At 40.4% G+C, this 26,357-nt stretch overlaps 1 protein-coding gene across 1 annotated transcript in view; it reads left to right on the forward strand.

Moving 5' to 3' along the window:
• NRIP3 (nuclear receptor interacting protein 3) overlaps positions 1-25,409 on the forward strand; it is a 31,367-nt gene extending 5,958 nt beyond the window's left edge. The window contains exons 2-7 of the mRNA XM_049650403.1: positions 17,594-17,755; positions 18,261-18,343; positions 20,258-20,397; positions 21,828-21,880; positions 22,006-22,100; positions 22,384-25,409. Coding sequence (XP_049506360.1) covers positions 17,594-17,755; positions 18,261-18,343; positions 20,258-20,397; positions 21,828-21,880; positions 22,006-22,100; positions 22,384-22,399 — 549 coding nt within the window. The 3' untranslated portion in view covers positions 22,400-25,409. The remainder of the gene's footprint in view (positions 1-17,593; positions 17,756-18,260; positions 18,344-20,257; positions 20,398-21,827; positions 21,881-22,005; positions 22,101-22,383) is intronic.
• Positions 25,410-26,357: the final 948 nt, after the last annotated feature.

Genomic DNA, 26,357 nt, shown 5'->3' on the forward strand with positions numbered 1-26,357 from the left:
AGGCAGAGGGAGAAAAAGAGACTCTTAAGCAGGCTCCGTGCTCAGTGCAGAGCCTGATGTGGGGCTCAAACCCGTGACCCTGGGATCATGACCTGAGCCAAAATCAAGAGTTGAATGCTCAACCAACTGAGCCACCCAGGCGCTCCAGTCCCCATGAGTTGTTGAATAAATGTAAACCCACAGACAACTTGTCTATGTTCCCATGGGGATAGAATGGGTCACATGTTATATATGCAATGAGTAAACAAAGAAGAGAAGGCACAGATACTAGTGCTCTTTTAGATTTCCAAGGCCTGATAGATCTGTATATTCAGCTTGAAATGAGAGTCAATCAGGAGTCCATGTTTATCCACAGATTTTAAATGAGGACTAAATGGAGTAGGATGATTTCATGCCCTTTTAGGGAAAAAAAAAAGAATGGTAACCAGTTTCAATTTTAAGCTGAGCATGAGGATTTTAAATATGTATATACATATATATATACTTACTAACATTTGAGTGCTTACTCTATACCTGATGTGGTGTTAAATGTTCATATGGATCATCTCATTTAATCCTCACCAATGCACTACAAAGTGCTTACTAACTTGAACTCAACTTTGTCTGACTCCAAGGTATGTATTTTATTATTTTTTTTTATTTTTTATTTTTTTGGTAGGTGGCAGGTTTAATAAGCAAAAAGAACTTACATATGAGGCTTGTCTTGGGCATCAGTAAGACAAGAAGACTCTTGCACCTGCCCACCAAATCTTAAAAGTTTATTGGGAGGCCTTGATTAGGTTCGCTTACACATACCATGAAGGTGTTCTCAACACATCTCTACCTCAACACTGTCTATGTTCTTGGAGCAGCCTCTGGGAGTGGGAAGGGCAAGTGGAATTCACATTCCAAGGACAGGGGTGGGGGTAAGAGCCTTGGATGGTACAGTGCCAGCTTATGGGTCAACCCAGTGATCATATCTTTTCCATGACCTTCCCCAACATTTTATAATAACAAGATAATCCTAATTCCTTTTCCCATCTCTTGTGTCATTGCCAGTATTAATTTCATTTCACCTATACATAAGAGTATATCACCATCTACTATATAAAAGCATTGTATAAAATCATATGTAATAAAATATATTGTTGCTATCATAATTTTGAAAAAAACTGTTATTTGTTACCTTAATTAAGAATAAAAAAAAGGAGGGGCGCCTGGGTGGCTCAGTCGGTTGAGCGTCCGACTTCAGCTCAGGCCACGATCTTGCGGTCCGTGGGTTCGAGCCCCGCGTCGGGCTCTGGGCTGATGGCCCAGAGCCTGGAGCCTGCTTCCGATTCTTTGTCTCCCTCTGTCTCTGCCCCTCCCCCGTTCATGCTCTCTCTCTATCTCAAAAATAAATAAATGTTAAAAAAAAAATTAAAAAAAAAAGAATAAAAAAAAAGGAAAGGCGTTATTTTAGTTTCACTTATTGCTTTTACAGTACTCTTCCTATCTTTATATAGATCCAAGCTTCTGACATGTCATTTTCCTTCTCTCTAAAAAACTCTAATATTTCTTGCAAGGCACATCACTGGCAACAAATTCCCTTAATTTTTGCTTTTCTGAGATACCCTTTATTTCTTTTTCACTTTTGTTTGTTTGTTTATTTTGAGAGAGAGAGAGAGAGAGAATGCACAGGTGAGCAAGAGCAGGGAGGGGCAGAGAAAGAGGGAGAGAGAGAATCCCAAGCAGTGCACTGTCAGCGCAGAGCCTGATGTGGGGCTCCAACTCAAGAATTGAGAAACCATGACCTGAGCCGAAATCAAGAGTCGGATACTTAACTGACTGAGCCACCCAGGCTCCCCACTTCTTCACTTTTGAAGGATAATTTGGCAGGTACAGATTTTGAGGTTAGTGGGAGTTTTCTCTCAACACTTTATTAATTTAATTTATTAATTTTATTTTATTTAAAAAATTTTTTTAAAAATGTTTATTTTAGAGCGAGACAGAGAGACAGAGCATGAGTGGGGGAGGGGCAGAGAGAGAGGGAGACACAGAATCCAAAGCAGGCTCCAGACTCTAAGCTGTCAGCACAGAGACTGAACATGGGGCTTGAACTCACAAACCATGAGATCATGACCTAGGCCGAAGTCAGATATTTAACTGACTGAGCCACGCAGGCGCCCCTAATTTTAATTTTTTAAATATAGTTGACACACAATGTTATGCTAATTTCAGGCGTACAACATAGTGATTCAACTTCTCTATAGGTTATGCTATTCTCACCACAAATGTAACTATCATCCATCACTATACAATGCTATTACAGTATCATTGACTATATTGCCTATGCTGTGCCTTTTGTTCCCATGACATATTCATTGTATAACTGGAAGCCTGTATCTCCCACTCCCCTTCACCCATTTTGCTCACCTCTCCCACCCCCTTCCCACTGGCAACCATCAGTTTGTTCTCTGTATTTATAGGTCTAATTCTATAAAGCATATATTTTAAATACTATTCTAAGCAAGGGTTGGCAAACTTTTTCTATAAAGGACCAGATAGTAACTGTTTTCAGCTTTTTAGTCCAGTCTCTGTCTCAACTACTCAGCGATGCTATTGTAGTGCAAAAGCATCCATAGACAGTAAATGAGTGGGGTTGGTTGTGTTTCAATAAACCTTTATTTACAAAAATAGGTATCAGGCTGGATTTGGCTTATGGACTGTATTTGCTGACCCCACTTTCAAAGTGGTTCTAGTTGTGGTTCTATTGCTAGCTAGAAACCTTGGGTCTCTCTTCTGGGAATAAAAGCTACAAATGGGAGAGACTTATGTAATTTCAACCGTATTGTCTGGTCTGGTCTATTCTGTGGACCACAAAATTCCATTAGTTTGATTCTGTCTGGCTTCAGTGCAGTATAGGTAAAGGGATTAAGAAAGTGGCCTTAGAAGTTCTTGCTCAAAACATGATTTTGTGGCATTCTGCAGTATAATCTACTTCCTCTCACCTCACTTTTCTTCCCACTCTATAGCCTGATTAGAAGAAGAGATATTTAAGCAGATTGGGTGCCAGATTGAGGAACCTCAGCTATTTCTACCCAGAATACAACACTGCCCACAGAGTGCATTTCCTTCAGAAGCTCCTGATAATAGTGAAGGCAGCACATTTGAGCTTGCTGCTAAGGTTTAGATGCCTAAACCCTGGTTAGGGTTTAGCAGCCACATTTCAGGAACAGGAGAGAACCAGGGACTGCTTAGATTAGTAGTACCTTGTTGAGGTAAAGCATAAAGCAAGATCCATGTCAGTAGGATGACTGGAGAATTATGTCCAAAGGTCACCAGAGTGCCTGTAGCACCTTTCTAACTAATTACTAATGTGTGTCTTGAAGGACTTCAGGAAACTAGAATACAGTTCTTGGAAAGCCAATTTTTCAATAAACATAAAAATAAACCACCTAAGTAAATTTCCTAAGCAATAGTCAAGGAGTGGGAAAGTAAATTACGAACTATGTAATGTGTAAGTATTGAGGGATTCTGAAAGAAAGATCTAGATGATGTTAATCAAGAAAGGCTTTTTGAAGAAGTGAAGAGTAGAGATTTGTTTATTCAGTACTATATCAAGAACTAGGGGTATAGCTGTGATCAAGACATTTATGGTCCCTGCTCTTGTGGAATTAACAACCTAGTGGGGAAGTGAAATAGTAAACAAGTAAATAAGCAAAATAATTGTGGATTTATAATTACTATGAAAGAAAGAGTAGGATATGTTAATAACTGAAGAGGTGGGGTACCCACTTTAAATAGTATAGTTGGGGGGGCATCTTTGATGAAATGACATTTGAGCTGAGACTTGAAAAATGAGAACAAGTTAACTATTTGAAGGGTTAGTGGGAGAACATTGCAGACAGAGGGAATAACAGGTGCAAAGGCATTGGAATGGGGAAGAGTTTTTGAACAAGGAAGTATGGATGAATAAAGGGAATGTGGCATGTATATGGTATGTAGATGGAGGTTGGAGCAATGGGCAAGAACCAGATGATGCAGAACCACATAGACCATGGTAAGAAGTTTGAATTTTATTCAAAGAACAATAGGAAGCTATTGAAGGGTTTGGAGTAAGGGAATGTATTATCCAACTTATATTTTTAAAAACTCACCCTGGTTGCTATGTAGAGAATGAACTGGAAAAGGATGAAAGAAGAGGCAGAAGATAAGTTAGGAGTTTTTTGGCAGTTCAGATAAGAAGTGATGAACCAACATATAGAAGCAACCTAGGTGTCCATCTGTGGATGAATGGACAAAGAAAATGTAGTATATATATAATATTCAACCATAAAAAAGTATTAAATCTTAACCATTTGTGACAACATAGATGACTGTGAGGGTCATGCTAAGTGAAGTAAGTCAGAGAAATACAAATACCATATGATCTCACTTATAGGTGGAATCTAAAAAACACAACAAACAAACAAAACAACCAAGGTCATAGATACAGAGAACAGATTGGTGCTTCCTGGAGGGCAGGGGAGCGAAATGGATGAAAGTGGTCAAATGGTACAGACTTCCAGCTATAAAAAAATAAGTCATGGGGATATCATGTCCAGCATGATGACTATAGTTAATACTAGTGTACTGCATATTTGAAAGTTGCTAAGAGGGTAGATATTGAAAGTCCTCATTTTAAGGAAAAAAGGGAAAACATTATAACTATGTATGGTGATGAGCATTAACTAGACTTATTGTGGTGATCATTTTGCAGTATATACAAATATGAAATCATGTCATATACCTATAACTAATATAATGCATGTATAATGTAATTATACCTCAATATTTAAAAATTGCATTGTTTAAAATAAAACTTAGAGGATGAGGTCAATTAAAGTTACATTGCATTTTTAAGGTCTAACAAGCTATGAAGGTTTTCTGCAAGTATAAAAGACAAAAAAAATGATGATGGCTTGGATTAGATTGGAGGTAGTAAAGATGGGGAGGAGTAGATTAATTCCAGATATGTTTTAGAGAAAGCAACAATGGTACTTTGGGATGGAAGTTTAGGGAAAGGAAAGAATCAAAAGTAGAGGGGGTTCCGGAAGATGGCGGCGTAGGAGGACGCGGGGCTCACAGCGCGTCCGGCCGATCACTTAGATTCCACCTACACCTGCCTAAAGAACCCAGAAAACCGCCAGAGGATTAGCAGAAGGGAGTCTCCGGAGTCAAGCGCAGATGAGAGGCCCACGGAAGAGGGTAGGAAGGGCGGCGAGGCGGTGCGCGCTCCACGGACTGGCGGGAGGGAGCCGGGGCGGAGGGGCGGCTCGCCGGCCAAGCAGAGCCCCCGAGTCTGGCTGGCAAAAGCGGAGGGGCCGGACACACTGTGTTCCGACAGCAAGCGCGACTTAGCGTCTGGGAGGTCATAAGTTAACAGCTCTGCTCGGAAAGCGGGAAGGCTGGAGGACAAAGGGAGGGAGAGCTGCTGAGCCCCCGGACGGCAGAGCTCAGCTTGGCGGGGAACAAAGGCGCCAGCGCCATCTCCCCCGCCCATCCCCCAGCCAAAATCCCAAAGGGAACCAGTTCCTGCCAGGGAACTTGCTCGCTCCGCGCAAACACCCAACTCTGTGCTTCTGCGGAGCCAAACCTCCGGCAGCGGATCTGACTCCCTCCCGCTGCCACAGGGCTCCTCCTGAAGTGGATCACCTAAGGAGAAGCGAGCTAAGCCTGCCCCTCCAGCCCCTGTGCACCTTGCCTACCCACCCCAGCTAATACCCCAGATCCCCAGCAACACAAGCCTGGCAGTGTGCAAGTAGCCCAGACGGGACACGCCACCCCACAGTGAATCCTGCCCCTAGGAGAGGGGAAGAGAAGGCACACACCAGTCTGACTGTGGCCCCAGCAGTGGGCTGGGGGCAGACATCGGGTCGGACTGCGGCCCCGCCCACTAACTCCAGTTATACACCACAGCACAGGGGAAGTGCACTGCAGGTCCTCACCACGCCAGGGACTCTCCAAAATGACCAAACGGAAGAATTCCCCTCAGAAGAATCTCCAGGAAATAACAACAGCTAATGAACTGATCAAAAAGGATTTAAATAATATAACAGAAAGTGAATTTAGAATAATAGTCATAAAATTAATCGCTGGGCTTGAAAACAGTATACAGGACAGCAGAGAATCTCTCGCCATAAAGATCGAGGGACTAAGGAACAGTCACGAGGAGTTGAAAAACGCTTTAAACGAAATGCAAAACAAAATGGAAACCACGATGGCTCGGCTTGAAGAGGCAGAGGAGAGAATAGGTGAACTAGGAGATAAAGTTATGGAGAAAGAGGAAGCTGAAAGAAAGAGAGATAAAAAAATCCAGGAGTATGAGGGGAAAATTAGAGAACTAAGTGATACACTAAAAAAAAAAAATATACGCATAATTGGTATCCCAGAGGAGGAAGAGAGAGGGAAAGGTGCTGAAGGGGTACTTGAACAAATTATAGCTGAGAACTTCCCTGAACTGGGGAAGGAAAAAGGCATTGAAATCCAAGAGGCACAGAGAACTCCCTTCAGACGTAACTTGAATCGATCTTCTGCACGACATATCATAGTGAAACTGGCAAAATACAAGGATAAAGAGAAAATTCTGAAAGCAGCAAGGGATAAACGTGCCCTCACATATAAAGGGAGACCTATAAGACTCGTGACTGATCTCTCCTTTGAAACTTGGCAGGCCAGAAAGGCTTGGCACGATATCTACAGTGTGCTAAACAGAAAAAATATGTAGCCGAGAATCCTTTATCCAGCAAGTCTGTCATTTAGAATAGAAGGAGAGATAAAGGTCTTCCCGAACAAACAAAAACTGAAGGAATTTGTCACCACGAAACCAGCCCTACAAGAGATCCTAAGGGGGATCCTGTGAGACAAAGTACCAGAGACATCACTACAAGCATAAAACATACAGACATCACAATGACTCTAAACCCGTATCTTTCTATAATAACACTGAATGTAAATGGATTAAATGCGCCAACTAAAAGACATAGGGTATCAGAATGGATAAAATAACAAGACCCATCTATTTGCTGTCTACAAGAGACTCATTTTAGATCGGAGGACGCCTTTAGATTGAGAGTGAGGGGATGGAGAACTATTTATCATGCTCCTGGAAGCCAAAAGAAAGCTGGAGTAGCCATACTTATATCAGACAAACTAGACTTTAAATTAAAGGCTGTAACAAGAGATGAAGAAGGGCATTATATAATAATCACAGGGTCTATCCACCAGGAAGAGCTAACTATTATAAATGTCTATGCGCCAAATACCCGACCCCCCAGATATATAAAACAATTACTCATAAACATAAGCAACCTTATTGATAAGAATGTGGTCATTGCAGGGGACTTTAACACCCCACTTACAGAAATGGATAGATCATCTAGACACACAGTCAATAAAGAAACAAGGGCCCTGAATGATACATTGGATCAGATGGACTTGACAGATATATTTAGAACTCTGCATCCCAAAGCAACAGAATATACTTTCTTCTCGAGTGCACATGGAACATTCTCCAAGATAGATCATATACTGGGTCACAAAACAGCCCTTCATAAGTTTACAAGAATTGAAATTATACCATGCATACTTTCAGACCACAATGCTATGAAGCTTGAAATCAACCACAGGAAAAAGTCTGGAAAACCTCCAAAAGCATGGAGGTTAAAGAACACCCTACTAACGAATGAGTGGGTCAACCAGGCAATTAGAGAAGAAATTAAAATACACATGGAAACAAACGAAAATGAAAATACAACAATCCAAACGCTTTGGGATGCAGTGAAGGCAGTCCTGAGAGGAAAATACATTGCAATCCAGGCCTATCTCAAGAAACAAGAAAAATCCCAAATACAAAATCTAACAGCACACCTAAAGGAAATAGAAGCAGAACAGCAAAGGCAGCCTAAACCCAGCAGAAGAAGAGAAATAATAAAGATCAGAGCAGAAATAAACAATATAGAATCTAAAAAAACTGTAGAGCAGATCAACGAAACCAAGAGTTGGTTTTTTGAAAAAATAAACAAAATTGACAAACCTCTAGCCAGGCTTCTCAAAAAGAAAAGGGAGATGACCCAAATAGATAAAATCATGAATGAAAATGGAATGATTACAACCAATCCCTCAGAGATACAAACAATTATCAGGGAATACTATGAAAAATTATATGCCAGCAAATTGGACAACCTGGAAGAAATGGACAAATTTCTAAACACCCACACTCTTCCAAAACTCAATCAGGAGGAAATAGAAAGCTTGAACAGACCCATAACCAGCGAAGAAATTGAATCGGTTATCAAAAATCTCCCAACAAATAAGAGTCCAGGACCAGATGGCTTCCCAGGGGAGTTCTACCAGACATTTAAAGCAGAGATAATACCTATCCTTCTCAAGCTATTCCAAGAAATAGAAAGGGAAGGAAAACTTCCAGACTCATTCTATGAAGCCAGTATTACTTTGATTCCTAAACCAGACAGAGACCCAGTAAAAAAAGAGAACTACAGGCCAATATCCCTGATGAATATGGATGCAAAAATTCTTAATAAGATACTAGCAAATCGAATTCAACAGCATATAAAAAGAATTATTCACCATGATCAAGTGGGATTCATTCCTGGGATGCAGGGCTGGTTCAACATTCGCAAATCGATCAACGTGATACATCACATTAACAAAAAAAAAAGAGAAGAACCATATGATCCTGTCAATCGATGCAGAAAAGGCCTTTGACAAAATCCAGCACCCTTTCTTAATAAAAACCCTTGAGAAAGTCGGGATAGAAGGAACATACTTAAAGATCATAAAGGCCATTTATGAAAAGCCCACAGCTAACATCATCCTCAACGGGGAAAAACTGAGAGCTTTTTCCCTGAGATCAGGAACACGACAGGGATGCCCACTGTCACCGCTGTTGTTTAATATAGTGCTGGAAGTTCTAGCATCAGCAATCAGACAACAAAAGGAAATCAAAGGCATCAAAATTGGCAAAGATGAAGTCAAGCTTTCGCTTTTTGCAGATGACATGATATTATACATGGAAAATCCGATAGACTCCACCAAAAGTCTGCTAGAACTGATACATGAATTCAGCAAAGTTGCAGGATACAAAATCAATGTGCAGAAATCAGTTGCATTCTTATACACTAACAATGAAGCAACAGAAAGACAAATGAAGAAACTGATCCCATTCACAATTGCACCAAGAAGCATAAAATACCTAGGAATAAATCTAACCAAAGATGTAAAAGATCTGTATGCTGAAAACTATAGAAAGCTTATGCAGGTAATTGAAGAAGATATAAAGAAATGGAAAGACATTCCCTGCTCATGGATTGGAAGAATAAATATTGTCAAAATGTCAATACTACCCAAAGCTATCTACACATTCAATGCAATCCCAATCAAAATTGCACCAGCATTCTTCTCGAAACTAGAACAAGCAATCCTAAAATTCATATGGAACCACAAAAGGCCCCGAATAGCCAAAGTAATTTTGAAGAAGAAGACCAAAGCAGGAGGCATCACAATCCCAGACTTTAGCCTCTACTACAAAGCTGTCATCATCAAGACAGCATGGTATTGGCATAAAAACAGACACATAGACCAATGGAATAGAATAGAAACCCCAGAACTAGACCCACAAACGTATGGCCAACTCATCTTTGACAAAGCAGGAAAGAACATCCAATGGAAAAAAGACAGTCTCTTTAACAAATGGTGCTGGGAGAACTGGACAGCAACATGCAGAAGGTTGAAACTAGACCACTTTCTCACACCATTCACAAAAATAAACTCAAAATGGATAAAGGACCTGAATGTGAGACAGGAAACCATCAAAACCTTAGAGGAGAAAGCAGGAAAAGACCTCTCTGACCTCAGCCGTAGCAATCTCTTACTCAACACATCCCCAAAGGCAAGGAATTAAAAGCAAAAGTGAATTACTGGGACCTTATGAAGATAAAACGCTTCTGCACAGCAAAGGAAACAACCAACAAAACTAAAAGGCAACCAACGGAATGGGAAAAGATATTTGCAAATGACACATCGGACAAAGGGCTAGTATCCAAAATCTATAAAGAGCTCATCAAACTCCACACCCGAAAAACAAATAACCCAGTGAAGAAATGGGCAGAAAACATGAATAGACACTTCTCTAAAGAAGACATCCGGATGGCCAACAGGCACATGAAAAGATGCTCAACGTCGCTCCTTATCAGGGAAATACAAATCAAAACCACACTCAGATACCACCTCACGCCAGTCAGAGTGGCCAAAATGAAGAAATCAGGAGACTATAGATGCTGGAGAGGATGTGGAGAAACAGGAACCCTCTTGCACTGTTGGTGGGAATGCAAATTGGTGCAGCCGCTCTGGAAAGCAGTGTGGAGGTTCCTCAGAAAATTAAAAATAGACCTACCCTATGACCCAGCAATAGCACTGCTAGGAATTTATCCAAGGGATACAGGAGTACTGATGCATAGGGGCACCTGTACCCCAATGTTTATAGCGGCACTCTCAACAATAGCCAAATTATGGAAAGAGCCTAAATGTCCATCAACTGATGAATGGATAAAGAAATTGTGGTTTATATACACAATGGAATACTACGTGGCAATGAGAAAAAATGAAATATGGCCTTTTGTAGCAACATGGATGGAACTGGAGAGTGTGATGCTAAGTGAAATAAGCCATACAGAGAAAGACAGATACCATATGGTTTCACTCTTATGTGGATCCTGAGAAACATAACAGAAACCCATGGGGGAGGGGAAGGAAAGAAAAAAAAAAAAAAAAAGAGGTTAGAGTGGGAGAGAGCCAAAGCATAAGAGACTGTTAAAAACTGAGAACAAACTGAGGGTTGATGGGGGGTGGGAGGGAGGGCAGGGTGGGTGATGGGTATTGAGGAGGGCACCTTTTGGGATGAGCACTGGGTGTTGTATGGAAACCAATTTGACAGTAAATTTCATATATTAAAAAATAAAATAAATAAATAAATAAATAAACAAATATTAAAAAAAAAAAAAGAATCAAAAGTAGATGGGTGTATGGTGGTGCCATTTTACCAAGTTGGTGGAAAGGGAGAGATCCAGAATGTTAAAACTGAACAGGACTTGGAAGCTCAAACAAACTTATTTTATTACTGATGAAGAAAGCAAGGCTTGAGAAAAGTAATGCCTACCAAGATTAGTGATTGACCCAAGATAATATATGACAACTGATCATTTTGCTGAAAGTAGAAAGTCTTCCTGGAGGAATAAAGATAAGTTTGGGAAGGAGGATGAATGGTACTGGAAGATCTTTAATGTTAAATTGAAGATTTTGTGTTTGATATACCTGGCCAGAAAACCTCTGTAGGTTAAGGAGACCATGAAACTAGTCTTTTAGGATATTTCTTGGATTTAGCAATAACAGTAGAAATGGAGAGGGATATATAAGGTGTTAAAGAGGTAGCAGAGTTTCACTCACCGAGATAGGGAATAAGGGAGAAAGTTCAGGTTTTGTGGGAAAGATCAGTGCGACAAGTTAAGTTTGAAAGTGCCTGTGGAATGTGTAAGTAGAAAGTTCAAAGTGGCAGTTGGATCTATGAGTCTAAAACTCAGAAGTGAGATCTGGGCATGAGACAGCGTCATCATCATAAAGGTAGTAATTTATGCAATGAAAGTAGATAAGGTTGCCCTGAAAGAATATGTAGAGTGAAGAAAGGACCAAAGACAGATTAGTGATTTAAGAAACGAGCAGAAGTAAGGGAACCAGTAAAAGAGACAGATGCCACATAGAGACAGAAAGGTGGTTTTAGAAGCTAGTGGAGTGTGTCAGGAAAAATGGAGTGGCTGTGTTTTGTTGCAGCATTGTTTCTAATGGCAGACATGTAGAAACAATCTAAATGTCCATCAGTAGTTAAATAGTTAAATTGAGGTATATTTGAACCACAAACTCAAATGTCTGCAGAGGATATGCTGTTTTAAAATGCAGAAAATAGGGCAGATGTAAGAGAACAGGTGCCAAGGTGGTTACCTGCCTAAGTTACATTGTTGGTGCCTGTGCATACACACATGCACACACACTTTGGTTTTTGCATGATTGGGCTGATACTGTTGGATAGCTAAATCATCACCCATTCTCAGACCTTTTCTACCTGCATGTCTCCTCTATAGAGATTAGAAAAGCTGAATTCTCTCCCAACTCCCTTTGCAGTTAAGACTGGGCATGTGAATTCTGATCAAGAAGATATAGGGAAAATACTGAGGGAACTTCTGGGAAAACTTTTGCTTTCCTAATGAAAGGGATAGATGGCACATTGTCCCTTCATCCTTCCTCACTCCTTGAGGAATATTTATATGACCATGAGGGGATATCCAAGAGTACAGAGACAGTAGCCCCAAAATTGTTAAACTGCTGAATTATTGCCAACATCTGTCTACCTCCAGACTTCTTGTTATATGAGAAAAAATACACTTCCATTTAAGACATTGTAATTTGGCTTTTCTTGTGGCTGAACATTTTCCTACTATATGGGGTATACTGTTTCATGTAATGTTTGTTTTTATAAAAGATACATTTAAAAATTTAGACTATTCCTTGTGTAGGGATCTCTATATATCTAGGTCAATGGTGATATTATTATTTCTTGACTTAATTGATTTTATCATCATCTATTGATTTTCTACCATAATAGGTAAGGGTTTAATTCTCTTACACCTCTTTATTATGTCCTCTCTCCTAATATACTAATATTCTGTTAAATAACTGTTTTGGGTCCAATCAGCATTTACTGCTTAGTAAATAAGAAACTGGAACTGTTCATATTATTCACAGCTGGGTCAAATAATGTACTGTATTTCCTTTCTCATACAAATATTTGCGTTTCTCAAAATTAATAGTTGCCAACTTATTTTTTATGTAAAATTTAAATCTCCAAGTACCTTAAAACTGTAGATGATATACCAGGTCCATCACTTTTTTCTTGGAGACATCCTTCCTGGAGCCCTCCATCCTCTAATTTCATTTTGGACTGGTTGCTCTCAAGGCCTGTTATATATCCTATATCCTAGACTTTTCCTTCAGCATCATTTTCAGAATATCCTTTGCCTCTCTTCTCTGTTGGATCCTTTGTTCTTGGACCATATGATTTTTTTCTTTGTTCATTGGTTTCCCTCACTTTGGTGGAGCATGTCCTTCAGTAGTTTCTTAAAGATTCATGGGAAATATCTTTCCTGAGTTTTGACTGATAGTTTGGCTAGGTTAGGAAACTATGCACTGTCAAATTTTTAAAAAGTATTATTCCATTGTCTTTTAGCTTCTCTAGTTGTCCCTATGCCATTTTGGTTCCAAATCCTTTGTATTTGGATCATCTTTTTCTCTTTGGAAGATTTTGCAGTCTGTGTCACCCATAATATTCCAAAAATTCATAGTGATGTGAAATTTTGTCGTGGGCCTTTCTTCTCTTATTAGATGAGGCTCTACGTGGATTTTTTCAATCTTTAAATCCATATCCTTCAGCTCTGGCTTAGTATGGTACTCCATCCTCACCCTTAGCTGTTCTAGAAATCTGACAGTACATAATTTCTAAGCCTAGATAAACTATTAACCAGACAGAGTTTTTTTGATTTACTATTTAAAAAAGAATAAACTTTTGGCATACTTCCCATTTGTCTGGGTCAAGTGGGAGTTTTATGAAGCCTTTATACTGATCTATTTCCAACCCTCTAACTGTAGAGGTTCTAATACCTCTAACTCCTCAGCCTTTTCAGAGTTTTAGTTTGAGTAGGAAAACTGCTTTTACAGCTAGACCCCAAAAATATAATAGCTCAAACATAATAGTTTATTTTTTCTTAAGTAACAGTACTAGTAGAAAGGTCAGCAAGACAGTCTTCTTCCATATAGTCATTTAGGGACCTAGACTGACAGTGGCTCTTCTGTCTTTAACATGTCACCTCTAAAGGTTGCCTGGGTGGCTCAGTCAGTTGAGTGTCTGACTCAGCTCAGGTCATGATCTTGCTCATGGGTTTGAGCCCTGCATCGGCCTCTGTGCTGACAGCTCAGAGCCTGGAGCCTGCTTCAGATTCTGTGTCTCCCTCTCTCTCTGCCCCTCCACTGCTCATGTTCTGTCTGTCTGTCTCTCTCTCTCTCTCAAATACACATTAAAAATTTTTTTTTGAATGTGACCTCTAAGAAGGTTATCTTAAGGATCATTTCCATTCCAACCAGTCAGAAGAGAAAAAGAATGGAGGAATGTGCACAGGATATTTTTATGGATCAGGTCTAAAGTGGTACATGTCGCTTCTCCTCACATTCCGTTGGCTAGAAGTCAGTCATATGGCCATGCCTAACTACAAGGAAGTTGTACTGCACAAGAGAACATGGATTTTGATGAACAACTGGCAGTCTTTGCCACTCTAGCATTGTATGGAGTGGAATGGTGTGAAGCTTTCTTTAGTGTAGGTCAGTTACCACTTTTCTGTTTGCTTCTCAGATTCCACAATCTTGTCTCTTTTTGTCTCTTCTTGTTATTGTTGTTTCCTGTATATTGTTCTTTTTGTTCTTATAGGTTTAGGCCTTTCTTATTCCTTGACTATTATTTTAGTGCAATTTTGGTTGGGAGCACAGGTAAATATGCAGTTGCATGTCATTTAAAACCTGTAGGCATAATAAAATGACCACAGAAAACTATTTCTGAGGTTCATGTGGGTTTATTGGCTGTGAATTTTCAACTTCTAAACTATATTATGAATACTTTTAGTTATGAAATTGAACAAAGAGAATTATATGTATGACATAGAAAAATGTCTTTCAAATATTAAACAAAAGTAGAAAATGTTAGAACAGTGTTATAGTATGATCTTATTTTTGTATGTGTTTGTATATGTACTAAAATGTTTGGAAGGATATACTTCTAAATTTAATGGTGGTTATTTGTAGAGAGTAGGACTGAGGAATGGTTGAGTTGAGGGACACTCCCTTTTGATTTTATATATTTCAGTGATATTTGAATTTTTTCACTGAGCATGTATTGTGTTTGAACCTTTTTTGGTTACTAAAGAAAAGAACACATAAATTGTCAGCAGGGTCAAATGCCCCAGAGAACTCAAGGAAAAACGAAGGCTGAAAAATATCTACCAGATTTGGAAATTAGGAGATTATTATTGGTGTTGAGGGATCAGAAGTAATCTCAGTGAAGAAAATATAGGATATCAGGAAATAGACATAGTGATTTGGGGATTCTTTAAAAATGGACTGTTCAGTGGGGCGCCTGGGTGGCTCAGTCAGTTAAGCTTCCACATCTTCATTTCAGCTCAAGTCATGATCTCATGGTTCGTGGGATCAAGCCCTGTGTTGGGCTCCATGCTGACAGTGCAGAATCTGCTTGAGATTCTCTCTCTCTCTCTCTCTCTCTCTCTCTCTCTCTCTTAAAATAAATAATTAAACTTAAAAAAAATAGACTATTCAAGACAAGGGTGTGATTAGAGGAGGATGTTGAATTGAGGGTCTGAGGTTATGTGGAGTTTTCTCCCCAATATATGAGCACTTTGAGTATGTTTTATAACCTGTGGAGGAAGGATTCTATATGGAAGGAGGAAAATTCAGAAGAGCAATGACTTCAAGGAAAATAATTTCAGAATTTTCCTCATCTGTCCAGTAATGATTAGACTCCTTTGCAAGATTAGGAGTAGTGAGGTAAAGCCATGTTCAGCAAGACTGATGTAGAAGGAAAGCCCCAAACTTTCAGTGAGCAGGGCTTTCGTTAAATGGCCTTTGAATCCCTTCTAGTGTTCAGTTCTACAAAGGTAGTTTATCTGAGTTGGTTCTGCTGAGCATGGACTTGATCGAAGCAAACACCCTGCTTTAATATGACTTGAGCTAGGAATCCAGGCTTATTAGTGAGAGAGATAAGAATGAAGAATTTCTGTTTCTTTTGAGGAGCAAAGCATTTTCCAGTGTCACATCAGGAAATCTGACAGAGTTAGCACTTCCTCTAGCTCCTTATCAAGTTAAGAAGCTCTCATTTTCTTTTTAAGTGCCTCTCTCTCTCTCTGTCTCTCTCTCTCTCTCTGTCTCTCTCTCTCCTTTTCCCAAGGATACTAATTTAGAATCTGTTTTGCCAAGAGTCTGTGTATTTTGGGAATCCATTTCTTCACCTCACCAGGGTTACAGTGAGTCATGGCTCTGACTCCATTCTTCCTCAGAAATTGTAAGGTGGTAGATAATTAAGACCTTATCCAGTTTTAACCCCTTTCTTGGGAAAATTCTAGGCTCTAGGCTTCTAAGAGTGATCCTCTTCGCCCTAAAATTGGAGAGGCACCTGGTATGTGTTATATAGAAACTTGGAGTTAGACTCTTTCCTCTGAGAGATTTTAAATATTATTGTAAACTGAGGATAAGATTCTTGTGTATAGAAATTACTCAGGTCAAATGAGTTCTTATCAAGAGGTAACCTATATTTTCTACAGGCCACTTTGTGTAGAAAGAGCAGAGCATGGATATGGCTGCCCTATGAACTCTCCAAACAATTTCTGTCAAAGAGCAGACTTGAATTCACATTCCTCATTCTGCCTCCTGATATTAGGTATCCTGGCATAGATATAAGGTCTTATTAAGTCTCCTGTTTCTTGGTCAGTCTCTTCCCCTTTTACACTCCCACTTTTTGGCCCATTGGAGAGAGAGAGAGTGGATAACAAGCATCTGACAAGAGTTGCCTTATGTTTCTTGAGATCCAGAGGATGTCAGTAAAGATTAGTCATATGGGTTCTGCCAGGTTCCAAAGTGTCTCCTGAGAGGGTTGCTCAGCAGGTATGGATTCCTCTCTTACTGCCCCAACCACCCCATGAGTTGCCTAGCCCACAGGACAGTCAGGTCACGAAGGCATATGAAGACTGGGTCCAAAAGATGAGACTATAAGGGAGTGAGACTTGAAATAAAAGTGGGCAGGGACATCTGGGTGGCTCAGTCAGTTGAGCGTCTGACTTCAGCTCAGCTCATGATCTCACATTTGTGGGTTTGAGCCCCATTTTGGGCTCTGGGCTGACAGCTCGGAGCCTGGAGCCTGCTTCAAATTCTGTGTCTCCCCCTCTCTCTGCCCCTCCCCCACTGGCTCTCTGTCTCTCAAAAATAAATAAACATTAAAAAAAGTTTTTTTAAAGAAATAGAAGTGAGCAGAGCTTCTGACAACCAGTACTGGGTAGGTTTCTCTGGTCTGTGAGAATGAGCTGCCTCATCTGTAAATTACCTGGGAGGATACATTTCTTCCACATAGACTAAGGTCACTTTAGCCCTTGTAAGGGAAGGGAAGGCAGTAGGCCTTCCAAATCACAAGGGTTCCTCAGTTCTCTTTAGCCATAGAATATTCACTGGCCCTATCCACATTTTCCAATGTCCCACCTTGCTCTTTAATTCATTCAGGGTGGCCTACTGCAAATTGATTCATAGTACCTGCTCTGATAAAACCAATGAAGAGTCTACTTGAAGGAAGAATAAATAAGAAGCAAAGGTAGAGCGCAGTTATGTGAGGTTCCTTCATTACTTCTGTGGGACCTGGGGGACAATGGGAAAGGGGGGAAATGACCTGTCACTAAGATGCCTCTGCTTTCTATTCCTCAAGCAACCTCATAACATTCTGCAGAGGCGCCTCATGGAAACCAACCTGTCTAAACTTCGAAGCAGCCGTGTTCCTTGGGCCTCCAAGACCAACAAACTGAATCAGGCTAAGTCTGAGGGACTAAATAAGTCTGATGATGATGACATGATTTTGGTTTCTTGCCAGGTAATATTCTGAGAGTAGTTTTTCCAGGGTTTTCTGGAATAGGATTTGGGCCCATTGTGATCCCCATAGTGGGGCCCTCTCCTTCAAACTATAGAGTATGGGTCTTATCATGGACTCACCATAAGTGAGTTTTACAGGAAGCATATGCTGCATTTTTATGCATGTATATCTTTATGGGAAAAAGGACCAAAGCTTTCATCATATTTGCAAGAATGCGTAATACACACACACACACACACACACACACACACCACACACACACTTAAAATTAAGAGCTACTTGGTGTATAGAACTATAAACACACAAAATTCTTTGGGATCCTCTGTCAGCTCTAGATTCAGCAGGAAAAAAGCTCCTAAAGGAGATTCTGCCATGGATAAAGATGAGACATTACCAGCCCATAATGGTGAGATGCTCTCCAGCCCTGTCTTTCATATGACATCTGCTTGCTCCCTTCCCTTTTGCTTCTCTAGCTCCTGCTGAACAGTATGTTTCCTCTCCACAGTGTGCTGGAAAGGATGTGAAAGCCTTGGTTGACACAGGCTGTCAATATAATCTCATCTCTTCAGCCTGTGTGGATAGACTGGGGTAAGTAGCCACTTGTACTGGGTGGGAATCAGATGCTAATGCACTCTTTTCCTGAATCTATTTTGAGGTTAGAGATGGTGAGGGTCTCTACCAAGGCTCCAAGAGAAGTGTGCAGAGTTCAACTAGTCAGCTGGAATTAGTCCTTAGTAGAGGGGGCATGGTAGATTCCCAGGCACGTGGGAGAAATCAGTGAGCCAGGAAAGCCTCAGGTTTTCCATCAACTCCCACCTATTAATTTCTGAGCAAAGACTTTGAGGGTCTATAATGAGAGAGTGTGAGATCCTTGGTTCATTGTTTGCCATGGCCTGATTCTGATATGTGCCCTGCCAGGACAACAGATTAGAAGAAGCTGTCCTGTTGGTATATCCCAGATGAGTAAAAGCAGGGATGCGCTTTATCTTAGCTTACTCAGTGTACTTCTGGAAGCCATACTGCCTGTCCCAAGAAGATAGAACTTAGAATAGGATGGCTATTGCTGCTGGGCCTGAACCATCGTAGGTGTGATTAGCTAGCTGTTTCTTAGTGCCTTTCCTCTCTGTAAAGAACATGTAAAATCAAATCTTACTGCTTCTCCAGCTGGGGATTGGGTGTGAAGCAGATACTTCATATATTGATGTCTTTGGTTATTTAACAGCTAGAATTGGGTTCTTCCTCTTCTGGTCAGAGAAAGTCATTTTGTATCTTTCCTCCTTTTCAGTCAATGGGTACTTTTATTTCTTTCCTTCTTCCTTCTCTTTCCTCCTAAGTAGCAGGGGGGCCCTAAGGTCTAGCCCAGAATTGGAAGAATCAATCCAATGTCATTTTCTACTTTTCTAGCCCTCAGTACAGCAAATCATTCCCAGCTCAAATATCTTTATTGAAACAATCACTAGTGTAGATAAAATGGTCCATTCTAGGCTACTTTCAAGATATTCATATTCTTAGGTGGGACTGGAACAAAGCTTGGTTTGTATAGTTAGTGACCTCTGCCACCTGATCTGTTCCTTCTTGTTTCTACCCTGTCCTCACCCTCACCACCACTGTAACTCTTTGAAGCTGGTTCTGTGGGATTTGTACACTGATATTTAGGCTGGTGGGAGGAGCCCAGGGCACAAGTGCTCCTGTGGGAAGAATCCTGAGCTTTTTTATGTGGTGAAGAGGTGAAATACAGTGCAACATGATGGTTCCAGAAAGGCTAATAATGTCCTGATGCATAATTAGGCACCAGTCTGCCATGGTTCCAGCAGAATTAATAACCATCTGTAAAACTGCAGTTATTTTTCTTTTGGATGAGCTATAACACCAAAAGAGAGGAAATGGAGTAATGCAGAAGTATTGGCACAGAAAGTCCATAATTAAGTTTTTATCCACCAACCCATAATAGCTTGGGTGCTAGCTGTTCCAATCAGCTTATATAACTGTGTAAAACCTGGGTGCTGTTCCTTTCCTTTCTCCCCTGCAGAGACAAGTTAAATTAATTATGAATTTCTCCATGATATTCCTTGCTGATATCAATATCAATGTGATTACCAAATAAGTACCAGCATCCACTAACCTTATATCCTAAGACTGATGAGGATAAACTGCCCTCTCTGAGGGCAGTTAGCTGTTAACTAAGTTGCCTTGCATATAAGTGGGGATTTTAGGATGCAGAATCGGATTTTCTGAGTGTATCAACTTTCATTTACACCAATGCAGATAGTGACATAGCTTTTTGAGAACAGCAGCTAAATCTTTCAGTTTTTGTATCCCCTGGCATAGGTAGGACAAAATTCTGAAACAAGAAGTATGGGCTTTCTAGCACTTTTTTTTTTTTTGGTAAATTAAACCCAGGAAAGCCTGGAAAATTACACCTGGGGGCCAGAAGGTAGAAATTGCCAGATTTTATCAAAAACCTCTGCCAACGGGATTCTGATAGTTCCCTCTCTGATGCAGACTCAAGGAGCATGTCAGATCTCACAAGCATGAAGGAGAGAAACTTTCTCTACCCCGGCATCTGAAAGTAGTGGGCCAGATTGAGCACCTGGTGATCACACTGGGTTCCCTCCGTCTGGACTGTACAGCAGCTGTGGTTGGTGAGTAGAATTGAAAGTGGGACCTATGGACCCCTTTTGTAAACCCTCTCCCTTCTTCCACCAAACCCTTGTGAGGTCTCATGCCTGTAAATAACTGACTTCTTCAAAATCCCAGGTTTCCACTTTTTCTGTACTATAGACTTGTCCCAATTTTTACTCTCCAAAGTACCAGATGGGCTCTGAGCTACATTCAAGACATGTTGAGAATCACTAAGAAAAAGGAGTGTGTAATTCAGGATACAAAAAATTTAAGGGTAAGAAAATAGACATTTTTGTGTGCCAGTGAAGATGGTTCCTGAAAGCTTTCCCTGAGCTATTGGAGGTAGAAGGCAAGATCCTCTTACTCCTTTGCCATAAATCACTTTCTACTACCTCTTGTACTTTCCCTTATGTAGTCTCCTCTACACTACTGTAAATCCTGAGTTTTGTCTAAAGGCCTTTGGCTTTTAGAGTTTTTTTTTTCAATATATGAAATTTATTGTCAAATTGGTTTTCACACAACACCCAGTGCTCATCCCAAAAGGTGCCCTCCTCAATACCCATCACCCACCCTCCCCTCCCTCCCACCTCCCATCAACCCTCAGTTTGTTCTCAGTTTTTAACAGTCTCTTATGCTTTGGCTCTCTCCCACTCTAACCTCTGTTTTTTTTTCCTTCCCCTCCCCCATGGGTTTCTGTTAAGTTTCTCAGGATCCACATAAGAGTGAAACCATATGGTATCTGTCTTTCTCTGTAGGGCTTATTTCACTTAGCATCACACTCTCCAATTCCATCCACGTTGCTACAAAGGGCCATATTTTGTTCTTTCTCATTGCCATGTAGTACTCCATTGTGTATATAAACCATAATTTCTTTTTTTTTTTTTTTTTTCTTCAACATTTTTATTTATTTTTGGGACAGAGAGAGACAGAGCATGAACGGGGGAGGGGCAGAGAGAGAGGGAGACACAGAATCGGAAACAGGCTCCAGGCTCCGAGCCATCAGCCCAGAGCCTGACGCGGGGCTCGAACTCACGGACCGCGAGATCGTGACCTGGCTGAAGTCGGACGCTCAACCGACTGCGCCACCCAGGCGCCCCTAAACCATAATTTCTTTATCCATTCATCAGTTGATGGACATTTAGGCTCTTTCCATAATCTGGCTATTGTTGAGAGTGCTGCTATAAACATTGGGGTACAAGTGCCCCTATGCATCAGTATACAGATACTCCTGTATCCCTTGGGTAAATGGCTTTTAGAGTTTTAAAGACCTAGGTTTGAATCTTGGCTCTATCATCTTTTAACTGTAATGATCTGGGAAAATTATTTAATATAATAAATGCTCAACAGATGTTTATTGGATGGATGGATGGATGATTAGATGGAACCCAATAGTGATAAGGCTGACTTCTAAACCAGAATGGCAATAGTTGAATCTTACTTTTTTTTTTAGAGGACAATGAGAAAAACTTGTCCCTTGGTCTCCAGACTCTCCGATCCCTTAAGGTAGGATTGATTTTATTTTCCCTTTGATACTTACTCTCTGGGTGGGGAGGGTGGGGGGTGGGGGGATCCTTTTGCACTGACAGTAGGATTATTGACAGTGTCCAGTGATTCTCCTTTGTTTTCAGTGCATAATAAATTTGGATAAGCACCGACTGATCATGGGGAAGACAGACAAGGAAGAAATCCCTTTTGTGGAGACAGTTTCCTTGAATGAAGACAAGTAAGTGCCCAAATGAGTCAGGTCAAGTAAAATCCACTTGTCATTAGGTGGAGGGTTCTCATATAGGATATTGGGTTGTGTTTGTTCTTCAGTCTTGCCATAAGTACATTCACCCCTAACCCCTAGAGTTCACCATCCCATAAAACTCTCTAGCCCATATTCTGGAATGAGTAGTAATGATACTGGTGGGGAAATTAAGTAGCTTTTAAACTAAAATTGTACTTGCCTTCAACCTAACTTCTTTGAATTTGGTATCATTTCTTCTATTTCTTTCTCATTTCAGCACTTCAGAAGCATAACTACAGACTGCAGCATGTCTGCACGTATGCATACATACCAGGTTGACAGATTGAGAAACCTGGGTTTGAACCAAATGCTGTAGCAACTTGCTGTGGACCAAGTCCTTTCCTCTGATAGAAGCTCCAGGGGCTCCTTCCCACCCAGACCTCTCTAGACTTTAGTCTGTGCTTAGAGATCTTATCTGGTTATAGCCATTGTTTTTTACTCCTCTGATCACTTAATTTATAGACCTTTTGACACTGCCAGGTCTCACTTGTGGCCTACTTCTCTGCTTCTTCCAGGAATTTGCTTTTATTAGTCAGGTATAGGGGCTGTCAGGTTCTATTTCTCTATAGATACACTTGCTTCTTTTCCTATAGCTAAAATGTATAATAAACAGGAACCTGACCTTTATCTCCTTTCAGCTGTTTCAATGAGGTGCAGGATACCTAGGTCTCAGAATTAGAATTTGTTCTAATTCATTCGTTGATTTCTCAAGTATAAATTCATCTGAAAGGGCCAAGGGAGATCATCTAGTTAAACCCTTTTATTTAAAGGTCCAGAGAGGCAAGTGAATTGTCTAAGCTCTTATACTAAGTCAGTGGCAGAGGAACCTAGAGACTCAGATTTGACAAGCCAAGACTATGTTCATTCTCCCATTCTGCTACTTTTGTCTTCAGGCCTTGAGAGGAGAATGAAGAGGTGGGGGGTTGTAAAAAGGCAGGGTAGGGGAAGAATCTGCTTTGGGGATGGATGCCAGGAGGATCTGAGTAGCCCTCCCTCCTGTGTGCTAAGTCTACTAAAAGTCTCTGCACCCAGTTGTCACATATAGGGCCTTATTTTGGTGCCTAAAAGCTGAGGGTACAAAGATGAATGAGATGATCTCTCACTGTGAACTTCTTAGAGGGGAGAAGGGGGAAAGGAGCCACAGACAGAAGAACATTAATCACTTTCTGAGATGGAATTGAAGGCTATGTTAAATAATCAGGGGATCACTATTAGACATTGATACCTCCAAGATCCAGTCATTATTTCTGCCCAGTCTATTATTTGTCTGCCATGGACTCAAGTAGCTGGTATCATGAATAGGGAAAGGAGATGCAAAAAACCTGAAGAGGTCCAGAATAGAAGGAAATACTAGGTAGAATAAGTTGGTGGAAACTCCTACCTATGGAAACCTTTCTGGGGTGGTGGTCAGGAATGAAACTTCCAGGCAGGAAACTGAGGGTTGGGAAGCTCTTCAGCTTTGCTCTATTTTAAGGAAAGAGGCAGGGTAGGAGCTGGCAGTGTTAAGAACAAGTTTTTCTGACTGCCCAATGTCCCGTGCCTCTCCTCAAAACATTGGAGGTCACAGGGGTATCTTGAAGCTTTTTTGTTGGGGTGTCAGCTTAGGCACACAGATACCTATAATGGAATCTCCCCTTCAATTTGGTCATAAAGGTACTTGGAGAAGTCAGAAAAATACTCAGCTATATCTTTTTAAGAGATTCCCAACTCTATCCTTGCTTCATGGAAGTAGTTTCCAGCGCATTTAACAGATCCCATGTTGAACTTTGCCAGGTCCCACCTATAATCTCATCTAGTGTTCAGCTACTGCCTCTACCAAACAACTTTTTGGAACTGTGAATGTTTTTAGGCTTACAGAAGCTCCCTAAAGACTAGGAACTTGGTGACTCCCACTTGAACAGCTAGGCAGCCATAGTACAGCCTAGGTCACCCCAAGGCTCCCCTTCTTATCAGCCTCTATAGCGGAAGCAAGATGGAAAACTAAGCACAGCCACAGCAGAGGAGGCCATGCCTGAACTTCAGCAGGGGTGATCCCAGTTTACCAGCCTTCAGTGCCCCCTCCAAATTTGCCACATTTTTTCCTGGGGTGAGGGAGACCTGTGCCTTTCCACTGAGGCCTCTCCACTCTCTTGCCCTACCTATCATGGCATCACTTTGGCCTGCTCTTTACCCTAAGGCTGAGTTGAAATACTTCACCCCTTCCTTCCCAGGTTGAAAATTCCACTCCAAGCCTTGACTCTTGGCTACTCTACAGGCATATTGTAAGTTCCTTCACCTGGTTTATCCTTATTTGGATTCCTGGTGGACCAAGTGAGGCCAGAATTTCTTAGGTGTTAGAAACACGTGACTGATTCTGACAAATTGAGTTGAGGATTATGTGGTGTCACAGGAATGATCAGATGGCCTTTAGTGATCTTTCTGGCCTCTGAAAATTAATGATTTTCCAATTTTGGAATAGAAACAATTGGGATGATCTGAGCTTAGGATATCATAATCTCATTCAATGCAGTCAGATCATTTGAATTCACTAACCAAATAATTGTGCTTTAAACCTCAAGCTTTATAGAGGTACCTAAAAATGTCTAAAGACAATTATGGGAAGTCTTGAACTTCATTAATCTTTAAATGCTGCCAAGTTTATTATTCTGGTAGCCCATATCTCTCTGGTATTCATGAGGGAGCACCTGATCTACTTTTTGGGAGCTGGCAAGGTAAAAAGGTAAAGTTATTCGCCCCAGAATTCCCTAAAAAATTCTCTCTGGCACCTCTGATTCAGGATGTGAGAAGAAAGTGTCTACCCAGGTCAGAGTTCTCAAGACAGGCAGTAGAAAGCATTAACCCTGCAGAACTAGTACCCCCCTCATTCCTTATTAGATCTCCATCTCAAGTATAAGAAGTTTGAAAAATATTGGTTTTGTTATTTGGTATATCTATGCCTGAGTTATTTGAGGAACAAATGTTTTCTGACTTTTCTATTTCCTTGCCCTGCACAGACCCCATCTGGTAAGATTTTCTATTCCTTAGCTCAAAGTGTCTGTAGAATGGAATGCTTATTGTGTCAGCTGCCCTGACTCTTGTGTAATAGAAGCATCCTTCCAGGCTGGAGACATGGAGGAGATGAACTGGATTCTTCCCTCCTTCTGTTGCCAAGCCTCTACATTGGCACTTTACCTGCTCAGTGTTTATGGCTGTGTTGGGTTTATTTGTGAGATTGATGTAACAATAAAGTGAAATCTTCCCCTCTGTGTGTCTGACAAAGTCTCTGTGTCAGGGCCCCTGGAAGGTGAGGGAGCCCAGGCACAGCCTAATTGCATCAGTGTTTCTCTCATAGGGTCTTCTGAACACAAGGCTTTGAGGTCCTCATTTTTCCATTGCTACTGGTCCTTTGGCAGTCTCTTACTGGCTGTATGTCCTTGGGAAAATTAGTGACCCTCTATGAGCTTGGTTTTGTAATTTTTAAACCATATTTATTAATAGTATTTGCTACACAGTATCAAATGTAAAGTGGTTGTCATATAGTCGTCCCTTAAAGATTTAACTGCATGTGAGAATAATCTTTCATGGTGGGTCAGCAGTGTGTAAGAGAATAATTTCTTCCAGAAAGGGAAATATTATTTAGTTAAAGTAAATAGCACAGGTTTGGGAAGGGGAAATATTATTGAATGAGCCTTAATATATGTTAAGTTAAAGCCATTATCTAAATGACATTTCAAATAAATGCATTTTACAGATGATAGAAACTTTTAAGCATTAATATTTTAATATTTAAACAGTATGATTAAAGAATCAGCAAGAAACATTTTTTAACTATGACAGTGGTTATCACAATCTAGAATTATGGTTCCACTACTACTCAGATGATACCACCTCAAAAGGTTTTCTCTTATTTTTGTCCATTTACTCTAAATTTTAAAAATTAAAAAGATTTACCCAATGTTACTCTTATTCAATGGATGACAGAGTCAAGATTCAAGATTATCTTAATAGAATGAAATAAAGAAAAATAAGTTTTAAAGAGTTAAAAAAAATAGATCCTGACTTTCATTTAAAAAAAAAAATCTATTGCTCTTGCACAGTGGGGGAAATCTTGGATTAACAGGTTTACATGAGGATGATGTTGGTGTTTTAATTAAGGAGTGTAGAATTATTAAGGACTCTGTGTAGGAGATGTCATTTGTAAGATAGGAACAT

Source organism: Panthera uncia, chromosome D1, assembly GCF_023721935.1.
Source record: "Panthera uncia isolate 11264 chromosome D1, Puncia_PCG_1.0, whole genome shotgun sequence".
In the NCBI taxonomy this organism is placed as follows: Eukaryota; Metazoa; Chordata; class Mammalia; order Carnivora; family Felidae; genus Panthera; species Panthera uncia.